General features: G+C 46.4%; 3 protein-coding genes across 3 annotated transcripts; 1 reads left to right on the top strand and 2 right to left on the bottom strand.

Moving 5' to 3' along the window:
• Window positions 1–494: 494 nt before the first annotated feature.
• Window positions 495–3,224, bottom strand: LOC110205268 (ring finger protein-like). The gene is made up of 2 exons (XM_020981741.2): window positions 2,824–3,224; window positions 495–2,734 (listed from the first exon to the last, which is right to left on the bottom strand). Exon 2 carries the CDS (start codon window positions 2,726–2,728, stop codon window positions 2,030–2,032), a length of 699 nt encoding a protein of 232 aa, XP_020837400.1. The 5' UTR covers window positions 2,729–2,734; window positions 2,824–3,224; the 3' UTR covers window positions 495–2,029.
• A 2,152-nt stretch (window positions 3,225–5,376) lies between these two features.
• On the bottom strand, window positions 5,377–19,161 carry NDOR1 (NADPH dependent diflavin oxidoreductase 1). The gene is given in 16 exon segments (XM_020981739.2): window positions 5,377–7,521; window positions 7,524–7,621; window positions 7,835–7,929; window positions 8,108–8,226; window positions 8,900–9,046; window positions 9,396–9,510; window positions 10,118–10,225; window positions 10,403–10,623; window positions 11,010–11,131; window positions 13,290–13,499; window positions 13,980–14,081; window positions 14,765–14,863; window positions 15,637–15,734; window positions 17,009–17,086; window positions 18,571–18,705; window positions 19,120–19,161. Coding segments are annotated over 15 exon segments (1,791 nt in total). The 5' UTR covers window positions 19,120–19,161; the 3' UTR covers window positions 5,377–7,477.
• Window positions 19,143–20,283, top strand: TMEM203 (transmembrane protein 203). Its single transcript, XM_020981742.2, has 2 exons — window positions 19,143–19,231; window positions 19,414–20,283. The coding sequence occupies exon 2, from the start codon at window positions 19,516–19,518 to the stop codon at window positions 19,924–19,926; it is 411 nt and encodes a 136-aa protein (XP_020837401.1). The 5' UTR covers window positions 19,143–19,231; window positions 19,414–19,515; the 3' UTR covers window positions 19,927–20,283.
• Window positions 20,284–20,549: the final 266 nt, after the last annotated feature.

Here is a 20,549-nt window from a genome sequence, read left to right as displayed (position 1 = left end):
CCCCTGCCCAGAGGGCCATCCCTTGCAATAAATACTATTTTTAAAATGTAGAAGTGAAAAAAATAATCAAAACTGATGAATACATCTAAGAAGTCTGAAATATATGCAATGCCCCACGTCTGTGGTCAGCCCACTTGTGCAAAGCAATAGGGTGGGGATGTCCTCCTTTTTCTTTTTTGGGGGCCATTCCTTGTAATTGTGTAACCCTTGATTGTCTTCTAGTTGTTCTTTCCATTTACATTGTAGTCATTGTGTGTATATCAGCAGTTGTCAAAACCTGGTCCACAGCTCGGTGGGTCTCTGAGACCTTTTCAGGGGGTCTGTAAGGTCAAAACTATTTTCATATTAAGATATTATTTGCCTATTAAAATATTCCTCCCTATTCTAACTACATCTATGTGTGAGGCTGGATTTTCTTCAAATATTTCAATTAAAACACAGCAGATTGAAGGCAAAAGCAAATATGAAAATCCAGTTGTCTATTAAGCCAGCCAATTAAAGAGATCTGCAAAAATATGTGAAACAATGCCACTCTTCTCACTAAATTTTTTGTTTTGTAAAATAGTTTTTTCCCCATAGAAAACATATGGCTTGTGTTAACAGGTAACAGGTTTATTGTTATTTAAATGAATAAATATTTTTAAATTTATCAGTTTTTCTTTATAATACAATAAATACCAATGGCTGTTACTCACAAACAAAAGCTTTTGGGGCCCCCAATAATTTTTAAGAGTGTAGAGGGGTCTTCAGACCAAAAAAGTTTGAGAATTGCTGGTCTGTATTGTTATCTTGACTCTTCTTGCTTAAGTCTGCATCAGATTGGGCAAATCTTTCCATGTTTCTCTGTAATTCATCATTTCTTACACCACAGTGATATGTTACACATCATATTCATGTATCATCATTTGTTTAACCATTTCCCAATGGATGATACCCAAATCTTTCAACCAGTTCTCATGTGACATGGTCTCCTGGCCTCATACATCTGGTCGCCCTCTTCTGGACACACTCCAGCTTTTCACCATCCTTCTGAATATAGCTCTTAAGATGTAGTTTGATGAGAGCAGGGTACAACTGGACTCTCAGCTCCTTCATTCAGTACACTGGACTGCTGCTCCCTCCTGTCCAGCATTGCCCTGTTTCTGCCCCCAAAGCTTGTGGGTTCTTCTTTTTATGGGCTCCCCTTTATGGTCTAGGGTGTGTATATGTGTGTGGGAGACAAGTTCCAGGAGAATTAGGTGGCCCCAGAAGGGGTCACCTTGAAATTCGGTCCAGGTCCATTTGTGCCCTCTGGCATTTTCATACCAGGTTAAGTTCTGTGTTCACCGCAGCTGGCCATATCCCTGTTAGAGGAGGCATGTGCCTATATGGTCAGAGTACAGCTCTCCCCCCAGAGATCTCCCATCTACCAGTCTGAGGCCTGACATTCCACTCTAATTGGGTGGGAGCAGTTTCTATTTCCCTACCTTCAAGCCCAAGCCTGGCTGACCTTCAGGGAACACCAGCTGCACAGCTCTTATCTGAGGCCTCCAGACAAGGAGAGGGGCAGAGAAGGACATTTCTGCTCCTCCCCTGAAAGTGACCTGACTGGTCTATAACTCTATACTTCCCATCCCAAATTGTCCCTCTGCTCAGGCTGCCCCAGGCTGCCCCTTCCACACCCACCATCTCAATGTATTCGTTGCCTTCTCCTCTCCACCCCCCCCTTTTCACTAATGTAAATGATCATTTCTAGAAATTATCCAGGTTGTGAACTTACTTCTTTCAGTAATCCAGTTCTTTCTTCCCCTATTCAGTCTTGACTATCAAGGTGGGCAGCTGAGGGAGTTGTGATCAAAAGTCTAAGCTCTCTAATCAGTGACCATTAGCTCCTGGAAGAATCGTCCCCCCAGATCTTCTCAGAGATAATGTCAGTTCAGTCCATTCAGGATCCTTCCAGTGAGAGGATGCAGCAGTGCTCAAGTCTCTGGTCGGTGAATGGTAAGCAGGCCCACCCCCTCAAAAGGTCCTTCGAGTCCAAGCTGGAGGGTCAGTGGCCTAGATGGTTAAGTAGGATCAAGAGCAAGGCAAGCAGTAGGAGGGGCAGAAAGATGAGTACCAGTCCAAACATTTCTAGGGCTAGCATCGTCAGCAAGATGAGGCAACGGGTGCAGGGCCCCCTGTCACGGAGGGCCCAGAGCCTCGAAATCAGACATGGTGGGCAAGGCAAGAAGGGGAGGCAACCTCGGTTCCCTCGAAGTTGATAACGGTGCTCCAGGGAAGCCCAAAGCCCTGTCCCTCGGGGAGGAAGGGCTGGGGGACTGGGAGGTGGTGGAGGTTGGGGCCCATCAGCCTGGAGCAACTCTTCCTGAAGCTGGTAGATCTCCCACTCCAACATAGGAGTCTTCTGACGGCACAGTGGGCAACGCACACGGCCCAGGTCAGTGCTGGAAGCTGTGCCCAAGAGCCTGTTCAGGCAGTGCTGGCACAGCCCATGTCCACAGTTCAGCAACACCAAGAGGTGCTCGTCTATGCCGTAGGGTTCCGTACAGATGGGGCACTCATCTTCCACATCCTCCACTAGTTGCAGAGTCCACTGAGCTCCAGCCCCCAGTAGGGGCTTGCTTTCCATGGGGGCTGCCTCAGGAGGGCAGGGGGCTGAAGGGGTCAAGCTCTCCATTTCCTCCTCTTCATCTGGGGACCTAGACACAGGCTCAGTTGGCTCTGGTTCCTGGCTGCCCACAGCCATATCTTTCTAGGAAGGCAGGACCAGGGTTAGAGGTTAGATGTTAGGGGTTAGTTTCAAGAGTTCAGAATTCAGAAGGAAAAAGCAAGAACACCTACTGTTTCCTGGCTGACTGCTTCAGTTCCTCTGAGACTTTGGTAGTGGACTTGGCTGCTCAGCCTGGCAGGGGCCTGAGGCTCCTATGGGGATCACACACGCACTTGATAATGCTGGGCCACCGATTTCTCCCTCCCCAGAGTCCCAGCACAATCCTTCCCGGCAGTTAGAGCAAACCTCTAAGACTTTGTAGTCCCAAACACCTGGTAGGTGCTGGCTCCTGGTTCCTGGTAGTCCCGATTCCTTGTGAGCTTGGCTTCCTAATTTCTGGCTTTGGGCTCCTAGTTCTTGGGTCACGTCCAACTCCAATTCTGGCTCCTGCCAAATCCAGACAGACCAAATGAAGAGAGAGGCCAGGAAAAAGTCAGCCAGAGCCCAGGTTCTAGTAGTATTTCTCTTTTGAGTGGCTCAGCTGACTGTGAACTCAGGCTCCTCCCAGGGCTGGGGGTGGGGCAGGTGAAGGACAGCCTCAGGTGAGCATGCTCCTCCCTACCCAGGTGAGTATTGGTCTGGGAGGAGGCCCAGAAAACCCAAAGCTAAAAATCTGGACACTTCAGACTTCTTCCAATTCCATCTTGAGTCTATTCCAGGCACAAATCCTGGAAAATCCATTATCAGGATTTCTCAGGTTCTGAGAAGAAGAGGGAAGAAAAGATCTTCATAGAGAAGGCACTTAATTAACCAACTCTTTATCAGGCACTTACACCTTGCCTAGTTACAGTTCCTTATTATAACAGCCTTATTCTGTGGGGAAGGCAGGAAGAATACCTATGGCTTCTGCTGTTTGGAGGCTCACAGTGTAGTTGGGAATAGACTTGGAAGGATGAATAAGACTATAGGCTCTAGGATGGGTCTGAATATAGACACTAGGTTTAGAATTGGAGGATCTGGTTTAAAATCACCTGTGTGACTTCAGGAAGTCACTCCTCTGGGTCTCAGCTTCTTCACCCAAAAATGGTTAACCTCTGAGTCCCCTCCAGTGCCAAATCTCTTGTCCTAAGAACATGAAGAGGTGCGCTAGAGGTTAAGCAATGTGAGTTGTCAGGAAGGGAAAGATGACCCTGAGCTGATTAGTTGTTACTCAGAATGTTTCTGCCCTTTTTCTGGTGGGGACGTCACTGTAGACTCAGAAAGGAAGATTAGATTGTAATCTTTATTATCTCCAGCACTTGCTTTGCACAGAATAGGTATTTGATAAATGTTTGAATAACTTTGTTATTCAGTCAATTCACTGAAAGACTGACATGTGATAGGTAAACACCTAAACCAGCACTCCAAATTCAATGCCGGGCTGTTCACTGGCTAGTTCAGATCCTGGTCCTTATTCTCTCTTCCCTCTTAATCAGTCAAGTACACTAGCTGAAGGTAACCCAAACCGAATACAGACGGAATCAAAATTTTACAAAGTTGTGAGGTGCTTTGATCCGAGTTACAAGTTAACCAGTCTCCTCACTGACCTCTCTACCATCAGTTTTCCCCCTTAAGTCTAGCCAGTACATCTCTCTTCCCATTTCCTAAAAGATAAACTAGAGATACCTTTGCCTATTCTAGGTAGGCCCTGAAAACGACACAAAACATTTTGTTTGCTTGTCTTTTTTGCACCTTATCGGAGGGTAAGATTTTGGTACTTATTTTGTAACATATACTGTTTTTGTTTATTACTAAATTTATATTTAAAAAAAATTTCTGAGGATGGCATTTAGAGCTGTCTTCAATCTCTCTCCCCTATTATTATTTTTTACAAAACACCAATTTCTGCCTCTGCATCAATCAACATTTATTAAGCACCTACTATATGCCTGACACTGTAGATAAAAGTACAAAAATGAAATAATTCTACAAGTAAGGAGTTTATGTTCCCAGAAAGCCATCACTGTGTAGTACAGTAATCTTTCTTTTAAATATCTATGGTACTTGATGTCAAGACCACTTATTTAAGGTTCAAGGTTAATTTCTCTCCTCCACCCATTGAGAAGGTAAGAAAAAAAATTACAAATACGTATAGACATGTGAAACAAATTTCCGAATTAACTATGTTATGATTTTACTTTTCCCATGTTAACATGTTCATCCCTAACCTAACAGATCTTCAATAAATGTTTTAATTCAATTACCAAGAATTCCTTAGGTTAGCACCCAATGGTTCTCTTAAACCACAAACTACAGTACATTTAAATTTATAGGCTGTCAAGAAGGGCTGAAGATTTAACATTCTAAAGTGTTCAGATACCTACTCCAACTGTCAGAAATGATTATTACATACAACTTTTAAGGAAGATAGGATGTTAAAGGCACAATTAGATTTATGTGTCACACTTGTGTTTACCTTGGGTGTATGTTCTCAGGACAAAGAACACACCTCTTTCCTCATTTCTCACCTGGTTGTGCACTACTTTGGGACTTCTCTGACTTTTCCACCACGCCCCCTCATTGGGTGCCTTCTCCCCCTCCCCCCATACTTTTCAGCTTCCTTTTGTTTTATCTCCCCATTAGATTGTAAACTCCTTGAGAGCAAGGACTATCCCCCCCAGCAGTGCTTAGCACTTAGTAGGCACTGAATATTTATTAATATTTATTGATTGTGATAGAAGCCAAATTGCAAGGGGTTGAGGACTGAGTGTGAGGTGAGAAAATGAAGGCAGATTTTCTTGTAGAAAAGATGGAATTATGATACAGACGAAAGGATAATTCAGTTAGATGGATTTGGAACTGGTTGAATGGTAGGACTCAAAGAGTAGTCTTTAATGGTTAATGTCAACTTTGCAGGTCCCCTAGAATGTTTGACTTTCCACTTTATCCTTCAGAGTCCTTTGGATAAAGCTATGACTATTTCATGTCTCAGAAAAGGAACTGTAACAACAGACATTTCCCCCTAGCTGATAGTCTGCCCTGGTCAGGAGGGTCAGGGCAGCCTTATCTGTTAGGTAGCCATCTTGCCTTCTGATCCTTATAGTCTAAGACTGTAGACTGTCTACCACCTGATGTCATTAAAAAATGGCAGTTTTTACAGGGTTTGTAGATGGGCCTGGAAGGGTGGGAAGGTAGGTGTCTTGTGATATGCATCAACATTACTACTCCTTAACTTAACCCAATGAGTGTTTCTGAGATGACTGGACACTTGGCTCCAAAGAACCCCAGGGGAAGGGGTGGTAATTTTGTTCCCAACTCCCTGTCCAAGTTACTTCCTGGGCATGGCCATGATGGGGAAATAGCCTTTCCGGTTTAGTTCGTGAGGCTTTCTTTTCAGCCTATAGCAGCTCTAGGACTTCCTGAGACTTGTTTACAAAATCCTTCAAGTTCCAAGCTCTCAATACCAGCACTGATTAAGTACACCATGCTTCTTTTCCCATTGTCATGATATTACAGATTTCAATTCCATTTTCAGTCTCTGACTCTCCAAACTGAAGTGGCCTCATTTTTATACCCGCCCAATGAATAACTTCCCACACAAAATAGCCCCAACTATGACTGGGAATCCCCCAAATCTAAGGACTTCTTTCTAGCCTGGGGAGAGGGTAATGACTCCAGGAAATGAAGTTCTGAAGAAGTGACAGGAGGGCAGATGCCAATGAACAGTGTCAGTATCTTATGTAAAATAGAGGGGATGTTGGTAGTAAAAAGCAGGGATTCATGTAGGGTACAGTTAATTTGGGAAAATTTCCTAGAGGTGGCAAGCCATAGCTCCACTATAGCTTGATGGAGAGGGTAGGTATTCTGGACTCCTGGAATGTCCTAAGCCATGTCCCAGATGAAGGAATACAGGTGTAAGGCAGGCCTCCTGGAGTCACCCCTCCCTGCTGAGTCAGGGTAAGGAATCCCTACTTGCTGGTCCGACCAGAATGCAGGGGAGGTCCTTCCCAGGTCAGGGGACCTTGTTCTTTCCTGAGGGCAGAGGTGCCCTCTACTCAAGATGACTGGACCTCATTGGTGCACACCTGTACAGCGGTTAAGGCATTTGGGATCAGATGAGAATGAGCCAACTCCCTGTCCCAAGCCCAGGTTCTCTCAGGGTGAGCCTTGGGGGACTAGGAATCCTGTAGACACAAGTAATTGTTTTAAGGGCTCTGGTTCTTCCAGTTTCTTCACCCACACTCTCTCTCCACTCTCCCTCCCCAAATCAAAACTGCCCTTTCCATCAGACTTCCTCTAGGAAGATGTCCCTAATTTTCCTGCTTAAGTAATCTGTTTATGATACATGTAGCCTAGGCCATTTCCCCAGCTTCATCTCCTTTTGCAGTAGAAGGTGGAAGAGGGGAATTCTGTCCCTGGGGGGGGGAGCGGTATGTGTGTGTGTGTGGTTGTGCCCTTCCCTATTCCTTTTAATGACATTGCAGGTGATGACTTTGCCATATTATTATTGCTTTGCCAATCACATCTCAAGTCCCCTTCACCAACCAATCAAAAAATCCAATACCCTGGCCCTGCTCCACCCCCTCAGTCATTCTTTTCTCAGGGGAACTGAAGCTCATCAGCTTCCCCAGCTGTAAAGGAAAACATCTAGGTGTTAGGGTGAAGACCTTGAGATCTAGTCACAAGGTGGGGAAGCCGAGGGTGGGTGGAGAGGGCCTGGAGAATGTGTTCAAGATCAAGATGTGAAAGGTGGATTGTCAGTCTCAGGCCTGAGCCCTTGTAAGGGAAGAGGGGTTGTGAAGATCATCAGGCCCAGGTCTCTGCCTGGAAGCGCATGGCCCGCTCCAGCATGTGAGGTAGGTGGCAGCATCAGGGCCGGACAGTCCACCCTCTGATTGGAACAGTGAAGTCAATGCTTCTGAGACAGAGGCTGGCATAGACTTGGCATTGCTGATGGAAAGAAAAAGGAAAGGAGAGGGAGGGAGTTACTATAAGATTCCAGTAGATCCCCTAGGCCCCAGGCCCTTTTTGGGTCCCTGTATGCCTGGTTACTCCAAAGTATGAATCTGGCCTATCAACCCCCCATAGACCTCTCCAAACCCTGAGGGCAAAGGGAATGAGGAGTTAGAGAAGAGAGAGGGAGAGAAGTGAGGAAAGACTCACCCAGCTAGGTAAAAGTAGGCTCCATGCTGGTTCAGCAGCTCCCACACCAATGCCCCGTGCTCCTGGAGACGGTGCTGTACGTAAATCTTTTCCTCCTGTTGAGATGCCGCACCATTTTCTCAACCCTCTGGGGCCAGAGCAGTTACTTACCCAATACCTCCCCTTTGCTGGTTCTAGCACCTCCCTCTGCCCCCCCTCCACCCGGACTCCTTTGATTTCCATCATCTTTCATGCTGTCATTCCCCATGACTCTCCCTCCCAACTCCCACTCACTTGGTCCCTGGAGAAAGCAGTGATGAGGGTCAAGAAGCCTTTCTGAATGAGTTCTTGCCACTCTGCCTCACAGTAAAAGTCTTTGTCTTTCTGTCGACAACCAAAGAACAGATAGTTTCCTGTTGGCAAACGGGATCAGAGTGGGATAAGGAAGACAAAGACAGGGGCAAGCTAGGTGGTGAAGTGGATAGAGCACTGGCCCTAGAGTCAGAAGGACCTGAGTTCAAATCTGGCCTCAGACATTTATTAGCTATGTGACCCTGGGCAAGTCACTTAACCCCAATTGTACCTCCAAAAGGGGAAAAAAAAAAGGGAAGACAATTCCAGAATATTGGACTTGACACCAGAAGCATCTTGGTGCCCTACTAAGGACTTTGGGGAATTTGGAAAAGCATTTCAATTCCCCTTCCCAATCTTTCTAACTTTGAGAGTTTCTCACTGGGATTCAGAAGGGGCGGGGATGGAGGCCATCTTCTGGCAAATTACTGATCCTCCTCCTGGACGAGGAATCTGATTATTCTGGATCCCTCTCCATTAGGCTGCTCAGGGAGACGTTTGCTTTCATTTTTGACTTTGACTTTTCTAACTCTGACTTACTAGGTACCTGGGGGTAACAAGGATAAAAATGACCTGATCCCACCTTCAAAGACCTTACATTCTTTTGGGAACATTCTAGTTGGGACAGGAGACACAGTAGGGCAGGAATACACAAAAGTACTATATTTCAAGGAAGCTTTTTGTATGCAGTTGCTGTCCAGTCCGGATCCAATCCATGCTGCCCCTCGTGCTCACCTGTCTGGCCCTGTGCCACACGCTCCTGGATGGCTGCACGGAAGGGTGCAACCCCAGTGCCAGGACCCACCATGATCACAGGGGTGTTAGGCTCTGCAGGGAAGCTCAGTCCACTTTTTCGAACCCAAAGAGGAACTCTTATTGGTCCTGTTAGGGAAGAAGCTGGGGTGACATCCAAAGACAGAACAGTCCCTGAGAATTTCTAAGTTTTTAATCTTCTCTGAGGGGCCCTGGGGGGGTGGCCCCAGGCCAGGGCAAATCCAGGATATACTCCTAGCCCTGGGAGGAACAAAAGGGCACAAAGTGTTTTGCGTGCAATATGTTTGACACTTATGTTAAATTTCCCCTGCCTTCCTTGGAGTCCCTCAGTACTTCCCATGCCTTGTGATATTTTAGCTCAGCCAAGTGGAAAGAGTAGGATTGGGGTGGCAAAGAGAGAGTCCGTGACACTATGCTTGAGCACAGTTCTCTGGTCCTGGAGTGCTGCTGGGCTTACCTCTCTTTGGATCCAGGGAGGCCAACCAGGAAGTACAGAGGCCCTGACGGGGCTTTCGGAGGCGAGTCTGGTACTTCACCACAGCCACGAGGATCTGCACCCTGAGAGGATGAGCCTTGGGGAGGGAACAAGCTGGATCACATCATGCTTTGGGGAGTAAGGGGGAAGGGATATGGCATAGGCCTTCATTTTCAGAAAGCCGATGGATAGCTTATAAATATCAATTTGCTTCACAGAATTTACAGCGCTTCTCCCTTTATGCCTCTCCTTTGTTGGTCAAACTGGAAAGGCGACATATGCCTCTAAAACCAGGGAAAAAACAAGAGGCAGTGAAAGAGATTTTTGGGGGGGAATTCCTGTCTTTTCATTTCCTTCAGGGCTCTTACTGTACCCTGTGTTGAGGCACCGTTCATACCACTCTGGTCGAGAGGTTTTGACTATGGCTAGACTGAAACTCTAGACAACAGCTTGTGTTCCTGAAAAGGTACGTATGAATTACTTAAAATATGAAATTCTTTTTTCTTTGTTCTTAAACTGTAAATAGACAATTAAAGTGTCAAGAGAGGAATTAAGGACTAAAGATGCTTCTAAATGATGTTTATAAGCCGTCTGTGGATTTTCTCAGAGTGCAGGCCTGCCTTCTGCTCCTGGCCCTCCCTCCCCAGAAGTCACTGGCACCAACCTTCTCTTTCAGAACCCTTGGGGTGGGAACTATCTCTCACCAGCAATGAAGAAGCGATGGAGTAGGCCCTGGGCCGGATTGGGGGGATGAGGTCCAGCAGGTAGTCTGGTGGGATGGAAGCTGCTGAGTGAGGGAAGTCACCCAGGACCTGAAAATGGAAGCAGAGCAACCTGACTGTTATCTTGGAACTCAACTTTGGCTTCTCCCAGATGCTAAAGGCTGGGGGCATGACAGCATGACAGTATCTTGGGACCAAATCCTTTGTTGTCTGTGGAGCCTTCCTGACCCGGGGGTCCAGAGTCAGGCCCTAGTCCTGATCCCTCACCTCCAAGATAGTCCTTCGAGGTCTATTGCAGTAGTTGTATAGTTCTTCTTGGCCTTGTGCAGAACTGAATTCAAGCAGCTTCTCACGTTCCATCTGGTGTTGAGAGAGACAGGCCAGGATCTCAAAAAAGGAGCGATGGGGGACACGAGTGATGTCCAGGTAGTGGGACACAAGGTGATGGATGGTGCAGGGCTGAGGCAGCTGAACTGGGCAGGTGACATCTAAAACAGCGAGCAGGGAATCCAATTTGGGTTATGGTGAGTAAAAGGGGGTGGGGTAGAGGCCCACCTTCCCTGGGGGGTGATCTTTGCCTCAAGGGTGATCAGAATCACAGCCAAATCTGGGAGGACCTGGTGAGGACAGGCTGACTCTCTCTAGGTCATACAGCAGGAACTAAGGTGAGGCTCTGAAGACCAATTATATCTCAAAGCCCCTGAGAGGATACTTAAAGTTCTTTGGCTTTTGATGGGAGAAAGGAGAGAAGATGGAAGAAAAGAGAGCCATGAGAGGGAGAAGAGAGATGGACAGAGCAGAGAGGCAGCGAAAGACAGACAGGGAAAAGAGAAAAGCAAAATGAAGAAATGGACAGAGAAAGAGAGAAACCCACCTGGCTCCCGAGGCTGCAGCACAAAACACTGGTCTGGGTCCAGATGGAGCAGGTGACAGAACTGCTCGGTGTCACTGGCTGAGTTCTGAGGCTGGATCATCACAATGTCACCAGCAGTAAAGCTGTAGGGAAAGGACCCTACTCCAGTTACCCCTGGGCACCTGCCTATGAAAGCTTCAGAGAAGCTTCCCTTTGACCTGGATATAAGGACATCTGGGTATGGCAGTAGAGAGGCAAGAGTGAGTCTAGGGGAATTGGGAGCAGGGGGTGGAAACTATGGGGATATAACTAGGAAAGGCAAGAAAGTGCTAAGTTAAGGGGACAAGGGTTGAAGTAGCTCTTCAGGATTCTGGGTCTCAGAATTAACACCCCTAAAATGAGCTGCTGAACACTGGGGGGCTAAAGCCAAAGCAGAAGTCATCTTTGACTCCTCCTCTTCCCTTGCCTCCCACATCTAACTAGAAACTACATTCCAGATATACTTGCATCCCCATGTTCCTCCTCTCTTCCCATCTCTACCACCTTACCACAGGCCCTTATTCCCTCTCATCTGGAGCACTGCATAATTGTCCTAAAGGATCTCCTGGCCTCTCCACCATAATCCAGTCTATACATCATTGCCAGAATAATCTTCTTAATAAAATTAAGGGATGAGAGAGGATTATACTCGGAGAAGAAAAAAGGGAGAGGTAGAATGGGGTAAATTATCTCACAAAAAAAACCCAACAGAAAAGAAAAGTCGCTTACAGTGGAAGGGAAATGGCGGAAGGTGAGAGGGAATGAGTGAATCTTATTCTCATAGGATTTGGCTTAAGGAGGGAATAACATACACATTCAATTGGGTATGGAAATCTGTCTTACCCTACAGGAAAATAGGGGGGAGAAGGGGACAAGAGAGCAGGGGGATGATAGAGAGGAGGGCAGATTGGGAAAGGGGGTAATCAGAAGTAAATACTTCTAAGGAGGGACAGGGTCAAAAGAAAGAATAGAATAAATGGGAGGGCAGGATAGGATTAAGGGAAATAGAGTTAGTTTTTCACAACATGTCCACTATGGAAGTGTTTTGCATAACTGCACATGTACAACCTATATTGAATTGCTTGCCTTTTCAATGAGGGTGGGTGGGGAGGGAGGAAGAGAGAAAATTTGAAACCTAAAGTTTTAAAAACATATGTTTAAAAAAAATGTTTTCACATGCTACTGGGAAATAAGAAATATAGGAAATGGGGTATAGAAGTCTATCCTGCCCTACAGGAAAATAGAAGGGGAAGGGGATAAGAAAAGGGGGGGAGAGATAGAAGAGAGGACAGACTAGGGGAAGGGATATTCAGAATGCATGCCATCTTGGGGTGGGGGGGAGGGGTGAGATGGGGTAAAAATCTGGAACTCAAAAACTTGTGGAAGTGAATGTTGAAAACTAAAAATAAATAAATTTATATTTAAAAAAAAAAGCAGAGGCATGATTTGAACCCATGTCACCTGGCTCTAAATTCAGTCTTCTTTTCATTAAACTGAAGTGCCTGGTGATTAAATAATCTGAGTTTCTTTAGATTCTCCTCTTAGTCCTTGGTGGGTTCCACTTCTCAGAAAGCTCTCAGATTTGTACGTCTGTCTTACAGTGCAGAGGCACAAAGTGGTTATGCTTTATACATGTACTAAAAAGCCTTCTAATTAAAAAAAAAAAAAGAATAATCTTCTTAAAAACAGAGGTCTAATCCCATTATTTCTCTGCTTAGTGGCTCCAAACTATGAAATAAAAGTTCAAGTTCCTCAGCCTGGTAGGCCCCTGCCTACTTTTCTAGCCTTACTTCACATTCCTTTCCCTACTTGAATCCTGTACTCTTGCCAGACTCTCATTGTCTCCCAAATGTGCCCCATATATTCCTGACTTTGTGTTTTTGTTTGTTGTTTCTCCTCTTGGAACACCCTCCTTACCCAAATTCGACTTTGCAAACCTTACTTTCAAGGTACATGCTCAAATACCCCCCACAAAACCTTCTGCAACCACAGAAGCTCATAGAGATTTTTCCTTTTACTGAATTCCTTTAGCATTTATTATCTCATATGGGCACTTGTATTCTGTGATGTACTGTAGTTGTTTGCTTACATGTCTCATCTATTAGTACACACACTTGCAGAAAGAATATCTCTTTCCATCTTTAATATATCTCATACTTAATAAATGCTTATTGATCGAACGCCCAACTTGTCTCCTCCGGATGACAAAGGGAGAATTCCAGTGGGAAGCTGGAGTGGATCTGTGGGACAGATGTGTCTCACCTGATTCTAGAGCCTGTGATATCAAACTCAATTAGCCGAACATCCTGGAAGTGTGACTCTGCAGTCACTCTTTCATTGGAGACAATGGGAGCCAAGAAGGGTTTGTGGTCAGAGGGGAGCTCCTCAGGTCTTTGATTCTCTGAATGTTCTTCCTCATAAGAAATCCCTGGGGCTTCATCACAAAAGTTCAAAATAAACCTTGAAGGCAAACTAGAAAAAGGAATGAAAAGGTGGCAAAGGAAGCCAGTGCATTACAAGGCTGGAGGAGCAGAAGGGGAGGAAGGGGAAGAGCTTCACGTTAATGAGGTAAGCCACTAAAGGACCCTCTCTTCCCCCAAGATTCTTTAAGGATATGCCACGCCTCCTCTCCCTATGGCCTAAGCTGGGGAGGAAAGAGAGCCCACAAGAGGAAGTGGGGTAGTTTTCATGACGAATCTCTTCCCAGTGACCAGTACAGGGAGTACCTAAATTGAGCCAGAGGGAAATGTGTTTGGATCTGTCTCAGTTACAGATTTACTCCTGGCCAGAGCTCATCCCAGGAAAAGCCTAGAAGCAACCTGGATCAGTGATGTCAAATCCGGGCAGATTCTATACTTGGCCACTGAAAGGGAGGGACTGAGAAGTGGAGTGGGAGTCACACAGAAACCTTCTAGAAGAGAGCTGGCAGCTCTCCGTACATCTGATCCTTACGGTGTATCAGCAGGTATCACACTAAGGTCAGAAGGCACAGGATACAGCCCCAGAACCTTTCTCCACAGGTCCAGAAGCCAGGGATCAATAACTGCATCAGGCCTGCCAGAACACAGAGAAAATCCAGGGTAAGCAAGCATGCTGCCTTCTAACAACTCTTCACCCATTTCCTTCCCCCTGCAGTAGTCTGGCTCTGGGACAGGCCTTGAATACTCACTGGTCGGGAGGAAAGCATGTCTTAGCTCATTCTTAAACCAGAGAGCAGCTGAACTAAGGATAGCCTTACAACTAGCATCATTTCCTAGGGGTCGTTCAAACCAGGACCCTAGGGAGGAGGTAGGTATAATCGACATATGCTGGAAACTTGGTGCAATACCATTCTTCCTTGCCCTCTGATCCTACTCCCAAATCAAGACTCAAGCATCTCTACATTATGTGCTCCATAGGACCAGGAGAGAAGCTGTGGGAGGGGAAGAGGCCCAAGCAGGCATGTCTTGGGGGGAGGCGGGGTCTAGGTTGAACTTTGGCCCACACACCTTTCACTAGAGCACAGTGGTCTGTTGGCAGACAACTCACTACTTGTCTTACGTATAGCTCCTTGAAGATTTCTACTTTTTGCATATATTTATGCTGTCTCCCCCAGTAGAATAGAAATGCCATAAAAATGGGGACTGTTTCATGTTTGTCTTTGTATCCACAGTGACCTGCACATAGTAGGTCCTGAATAAATACTTGTTGACTGGAATATCAGCCCCAGCCTGTGCAGCATTGGAGTCCCCACTCACCCCAGGTCATGCTGGTCATCACCCAGACCAATGGGCAAGAGCGCATTACCCCCAAGCTGTAGCAGGCGCCGGTGTAGTTTCTTGGCCACAAAATTAAACCTGTTGAGAGAAAAAATATACTAAGAAACCCATATGCAAACAAATGCAAAACTCCCTACTCCTAGTTCATGGGGCCCCCTCTTCTCAGGTGATCCTATCATTCTTCAGAAAAAGCCTTTTCCTTCAGCTGGATCTCAGTCGGGGGCGGTGTGTGTGTGTGTGTGTGTGTGTGTGTGTGTGTGTGTGTGTGTGTGTGTGTGTGCACGCGCGCGCACGCGCGCTATTACCACTGTTTTTACAGAAGTGGTTCAAAGAGGGTCAGGACTCGCCTGTGAATAGGCAAGGACAGGACTGGAGTCTCAGACCTCTGAGTCCCAGCCCAGTGTCTCTTCACTCTTGGCTAGGGCATGATCAGGGAGTCCCTACGAGAGAGGTTTTAATGATGTTTGATTTCAATGGAGTCATCTTAGGCCCAGGTCCCCAAACCTGTTCTAGGTAATAGTTCTAGAAATGGGCAAACTCTCAGGCTAAGACAACCCCATGACGAGTACTCAGGAGACTAGAGAAAGAAGGCACCTGGATCCCAGAGGGTAAGGTAGCACTGACAGGGAGCAGCCTGATTTCTTGGTCAGTTTCTAGGCTTGCAAAAGGCTAGGAAACCTCAAAGACTTAGTAGGGCTGGGGGTAAGGGGAAGGCACCTGTTCATCTCAACAAAGATATCTAGCACAGAATCCATCTTTTTCTGAGGGACACAACTGGGTCACAGGGTGGGGTCAACCTCAGAAGACAGGCTGCTTTCTATCTTCTCCCACTTCTAAACCACTCTACTCACTTGGCATAGGAGGAATCGCCGAGACCCAGCACAGCATAATCCATCTGACAGAGGGAGGTAGGAGGCAGATTTTTTCGGAATATAAACTTCCAGAAATTCTAAAATTAGAACCACTCTTTAGATACCACAGGTCCAGATAACTGAGGAGCTCATAACATGGCATATCTCGCAGGGTAAGCAGACCTCCCTAATCTGGGCCCCAGGTGCAGGGGTTCAGGTGGTCTAAGTCAATAGTGTAGACTGTAAGGGCAGTCTGGGTGAGTATTTCAACTTTAGGAAGTGTTCCCCAAGTAACAGACTGTTACTTTCATGTAGGGTAATTTTAGGTTAATTTGCTTTTTCTGAGAAAAACTTCATGTCAGGGTCTGATAAATACAGCACTACTCATGTAGTTCAGATCTTGGGTGGGATAAGTATTTCCAGCAAAAGTGTGTCTGGATCTGGAATTCTGAGGCCAGCTTTGGATGCTGGATCTCAGGACAGGCATAAAACAACAGGCAAAGTTCAGAGAAGGATAGTTCATGTGATAGATCATTGGAGATAAAACCTTTTTAGTCTTCAGAGATGGAGAGTGAGAAGAGATGGGATCAGTCTATGATCACAGAATCATAGAACCTGAGAATTAGAAGAACCTAGTCCAACCTGACCATGAAAGAACTCCACTTTATAACATGTCTGGCCAGTGGTCCTTCAGCCTCTGTTTGAAGACCTCTAAGGAGGGAGAACACCCACCTCTTAAGGTGGGCCATTCCACTTTGGGACAGCTCTAATCATTAAGAAGTTTGTAAGACATCTAACTTAAGTGTGTCTTTCTGTTACTTCTAGTAACAGAACTAGTACTCGCTAGGTCTACTCTCTGATAACAATGAGAAAAAGTTAACAAAATCATGGAGGAAGTGGAGAGGAAGAACAGGCTTGTTCATCAGATCATTCTGCTGTATACTATAACATAAGGCTGGAGGGAGGTAAATATAAGCCAAATCAAAGTTGTCTTAATTTAAATAGCTTGGAATTTATTACCTTGAGAGATGATATGGGATAAAAATACAATTAAGACCTGGAGGTGTTTAGATGAACCCCTAGACAACAGACCTATAGCAGATCAATAAGTGAAGCTGGGGATGTCCCTAGTCTGTGCAGTGATGTCAGGAAGATTGACTATGGCCTTACTAAACCTGTCACTGTATCGACTCAATTAGAGACATGAGCCTGGGCTGGATGGATCTAGAATAGCAATTCTTTTGTCTTTAAGACCTATGAGCCCAGTAACCTGACTTGTTTTAACAATATGTTTGTTGAACTGAACTGACCTGGTGAGGGGGGAGGATTCTTTGGGCCCCAGGGACATTCACAAGTATTTAAAAAACCTTACCTTCATGTTGTCAGGGGGGTCTCCTTGGCCTGTAGTTGCACAAACAAATATCACCAGTGGTTCATTAATCAGATTCACCTCAATATAAAAAATAGAAGTATAAGGATCTCTCATAATATCAGCATGAGAAATCTTCCCTTCCTTTACTCTCTGGCAGATTCATGGGAAAGAAAATACTATAGACTTGGCTTGTGGTATCAGAGGGGTGGTTCTTTACAAGGTCCATTCTATTCAACAGGTAAGACTCATAGAATCAGGCCTGGTTGCCCAGACAGATGAAGAATAAGAATTGATAAGAACCCCTAATGTTACTCTTTGATTTGTCCCCACTGTTCAAATTCACTCTGGTTAATGTGGAGAAAAGGAGATTAATGTGAGCAGAAGGGAACTTAGATTATGTGAACACAAATACATTTGTGTTTGCCATTCTGTTAGTTCTCATTTTTGGCCTTTTCCCCCACCTGATATCTCCCATGTTCCTGCTCTACTGCCTTACTTTTAAAACACCTCCAAGACTGAGCTCTCATGGCAGTTCCCTACATTCCCAAATGTTTTCTGTTTTCCACTCTCTGACATGATTCGAGGACCTCCATGATTGAGTGCCACTCTATTTTTCTAACATTATCTTATATTACTCTCCTCAACATATAGTATGTTGGGGCAGCTAGGTGGCGCAGTGGACAGAGCACCGGCCCTGGAGTCAGGAGGACCTGAGTTCACTTGACACGAGCTGTGTGACCCTGGGCAAGTCACTTAATCCCATTGCCTAGCCAAAAAAACCCCAAAACAAACCATATAGTATGTTGCTGTCAGTATGAAGTACTCTGTCCTTGAAACCTGCCTGGTGCTTTCACTCCTCTGTAACTTTTTCTTATACATTTTCTATGCCAAGAATCCATTCTTTCCTCATTTTTCATCTGATGAACTATCCATCCTTCAAGACAATCAAATGCCACTTCTTCCACAAAACCTTTCTCCTCAGACCACATAACGCTTTGTTTTGCAACTTTCAAATATTTGTTTAGTGCAATATTGTGCATTATTATATTTGTGTTGTATCCTGCAATGAGATTGTAAGCTGTACATCTTATTCATTGATTCATAAGGTTTGTTGCATCTTATCTCCTCCAGCACCTAGTACAGTCCTCTCCACAAAGCAGATCCTTAATAAATGTTTACTCAATTGTATTGTTGTATTGTTTAACTGGCCTGTTCTCAGCTACCCATCAGAGAGGAAAAGTCTGACAAGTTAATTTCATCATAAAAGGTTAGTAACTAATGGCTTAAAGTTTTGCATCTTCCAGGGGCATCGGATATGAAGTTCTAATGGTATCATCTGAGGACCTAAGACAGCTAAGTGGGAGTAAGATTTTTGGTTAAGGTGACCTTCCTGGAGTTTTTTAAATCATAGGAAACCCAGGTGCAGGACTGTGTGCCATCTCTGCCAAGCAGGGGCACACATTTTCCCAAGTCCTGAGCAGGGACCCCATCGGCCACGGGGCACACACCTGAACACAAAGCTGGGGAGTCTAGGCCAAGGCTGCACTCCCAACCTTACTCACCACATCATAGGAATCCAGTGCCTGAACCCTACATTGGAGCCGCCTCCGCCGGCCCTCCCTGCTGATCCTCTCTGCCACATCCTGGGAAGTTCCTGTCTGGCTCCCAAACAGGATGAGGAGGCTCCGGGTCACCATCTGGAAAAATGGGGCTGGTGTTGGGGAGAGTGTCAGAGACGTGAGGAGGGTCAAAATTGGGGGAGGGGGTGTTTCTTTGGGGATGTCAGTATAATTGGAAGGGGTTAAAATTGAGGCTGGGGTCAGGGTTAGGAAGGAAGGCAGGATATGAAGGTGGGTGGGTTAGTGTGTTAGAGTCAGTCGACGTAGGTCAAAGTGGATGGGGTCAGAGTTGACGGAATGCCAGCCGAGGCAGATAGAATTTGGAGTTTAGGCCACAGATGGGAGAAAGGGGTTCTGGGATAGGAGAGGATACGGGCGCGGGGCCTCAAGTGCGTGGGCAGGGCGGGAGGCCGGGATAAAGCAAGATCGAGTAGACGGGAGTGGGGGGGTGTAGGATGAAGACGGAGAGGGAGACAAGGAAAGGACCACCACCTCTATCAGCAACTCCCAGGGTTGACTTCCGGTGCCGGGGGAAGTGACGCCATCGGTGAGCGACGGGCCCATCATGGCGGCGGCGGTAGCGGGAGGAGCTTGGACCACCGAGGTGAGTGCGGGGGTCTGGGTTGGACTGGGAGCTTACCGACACCTGGTGTGGCGGTTCGGTCAGCAGGCGGCCTGCGGCCAGGTCCGACTGCGGGGCTGGGGGCGCCGTAAACGAGCGGAGGGCGGCCGGGCTGGCTGGCCCCCTATCCCCTCGCTGCTGACCCTCTGTCCCTATCTCCGCAGCCGCCGCCGCCGGGTTCCCGCTGAGGCGCGGCCCGGCCGAGCTGCGCAGCGCTGGTTGGCAGGAGCGGGCCCTGCCGGGAGCGGAGCCCCAGAGCCGGCGCGATGTTGTTCTCGCTGCGGGAGCTGGTGCAGTGGCTGGGCTTCGCCACCTTCGAGATCTTCGTGCACGTGCTGGCGCTGCTCGTGTTCTCCGTGCTCCTGGCGCTGCGAGTAGACGAGCTGGCCCCGGGCCTGTCGTGGTGGAATGTGTTCGTGCCCTTCTTCGCCGCCGACGGGCTCAGCACCTACTTCACCACTATCGTGTCCGTGCGCCTCTTCCAGGATGGGGAGAAGCGGCTGGCTGTGCTGCGCCTCTTCTGGATCCTCACTATCCTCAGCCTCAAGTTTGTTTTCGAGATGCTGCTGTGCCAGAAGCTGGTGGAGCAGACCAGGGAGCTCTGGTTTGGCCTTATCATGTCCCCAGTCTTCATTCTTTTGCAGCTGCTCATGATCCGGGCTTGTCGTGTCAATTAGCCTTGCTTGGAGGGGAGGGAGAAAGAAAGGACACTATCCCAAACCTAGCTCTCCCGCTAGCCTTGGACTGGATGAAAGGAACTCCAGCAAGGAGGAATCAGGCCCATTTGCTTATGAAGTCCTCAGCTTTTCTTCATGCATTTCATCCTTACTCTGGGCGGGTGGGTAGATGTGTGGAAAAAATACTGATCACTAAATAAAGGTATTCTTTTTTTTTCTTTGAGTTCCCTTTTTTTCTCTTTTTATTCTCCTTGATTTGAGATGATTTCCAAATTGGACAGTGTTTAATTTCGTGGACTGTAAAGGAGCTTTGCTGTTAGAAATTGCTTTTTAATAAAATGTACTGTTGGAATAAGAGTATTTCTTTGGACTTGGTGGTGTACTGCTAAATTCGGGAATCTCATTTTGGTCAGTGGTGTTTTGTCAGGGAGCCTGTATCAGCAAAGCTTCCCATATATATATGTATGTATATATATATATATATATGTCGACTGCAAAGCTCATTTCTCAAATTGAATTGATCAAAGAATTTGATGGTTGCAGCTTACTAAGCATATTTTTTGTTCCTCCCTTCCTAAAGAGAAAATAGAGAAAACTAATTCCTGAGGATAGAGCAAAGATTA

The sequence above is a fragment of the Phascolarctos cinereus genome, unplaced genomic scaffold (genome assembly GCF_003287225.1).
Source record: "Phascolarctos cinereus isolate Bilbo 61053 unplaced genomic scaffold, phaCin_HiC Scaffold_2;HRSCAF=192, whole genome shotgun sequence".
Lineage (NCBI taxonomy): Eukaryota > Metazoa > Chordata > Mammalia > Diprotodontia > Phascolarctidae > Phascolarctos > Phascolarctos cinereus.
The sequence above is the reverse complement of the archived record's forward strand: the minus strand, read 5'-3'. Positions and strand labels throughout refer to the sequence as shown.

What these genes read in the sequence shown, in the direction of transcription:
- LOC110205268 (XM_020981741.2), bottom strand. Translation starts at nt 2,728, where the DNA reads ATGGCTGTGGGCAGCCAGGAACCAGAGCCAACTGAGCCTGTGTCTAGG.
- TMEM203 (XM_020981742.2), top strand. Translation starts at nt 19,516, where the DNA reads ATGTTGTTCTCGCTGCGGGAGCTGGTGCAGTGGCTGGGCTTCGCCACC.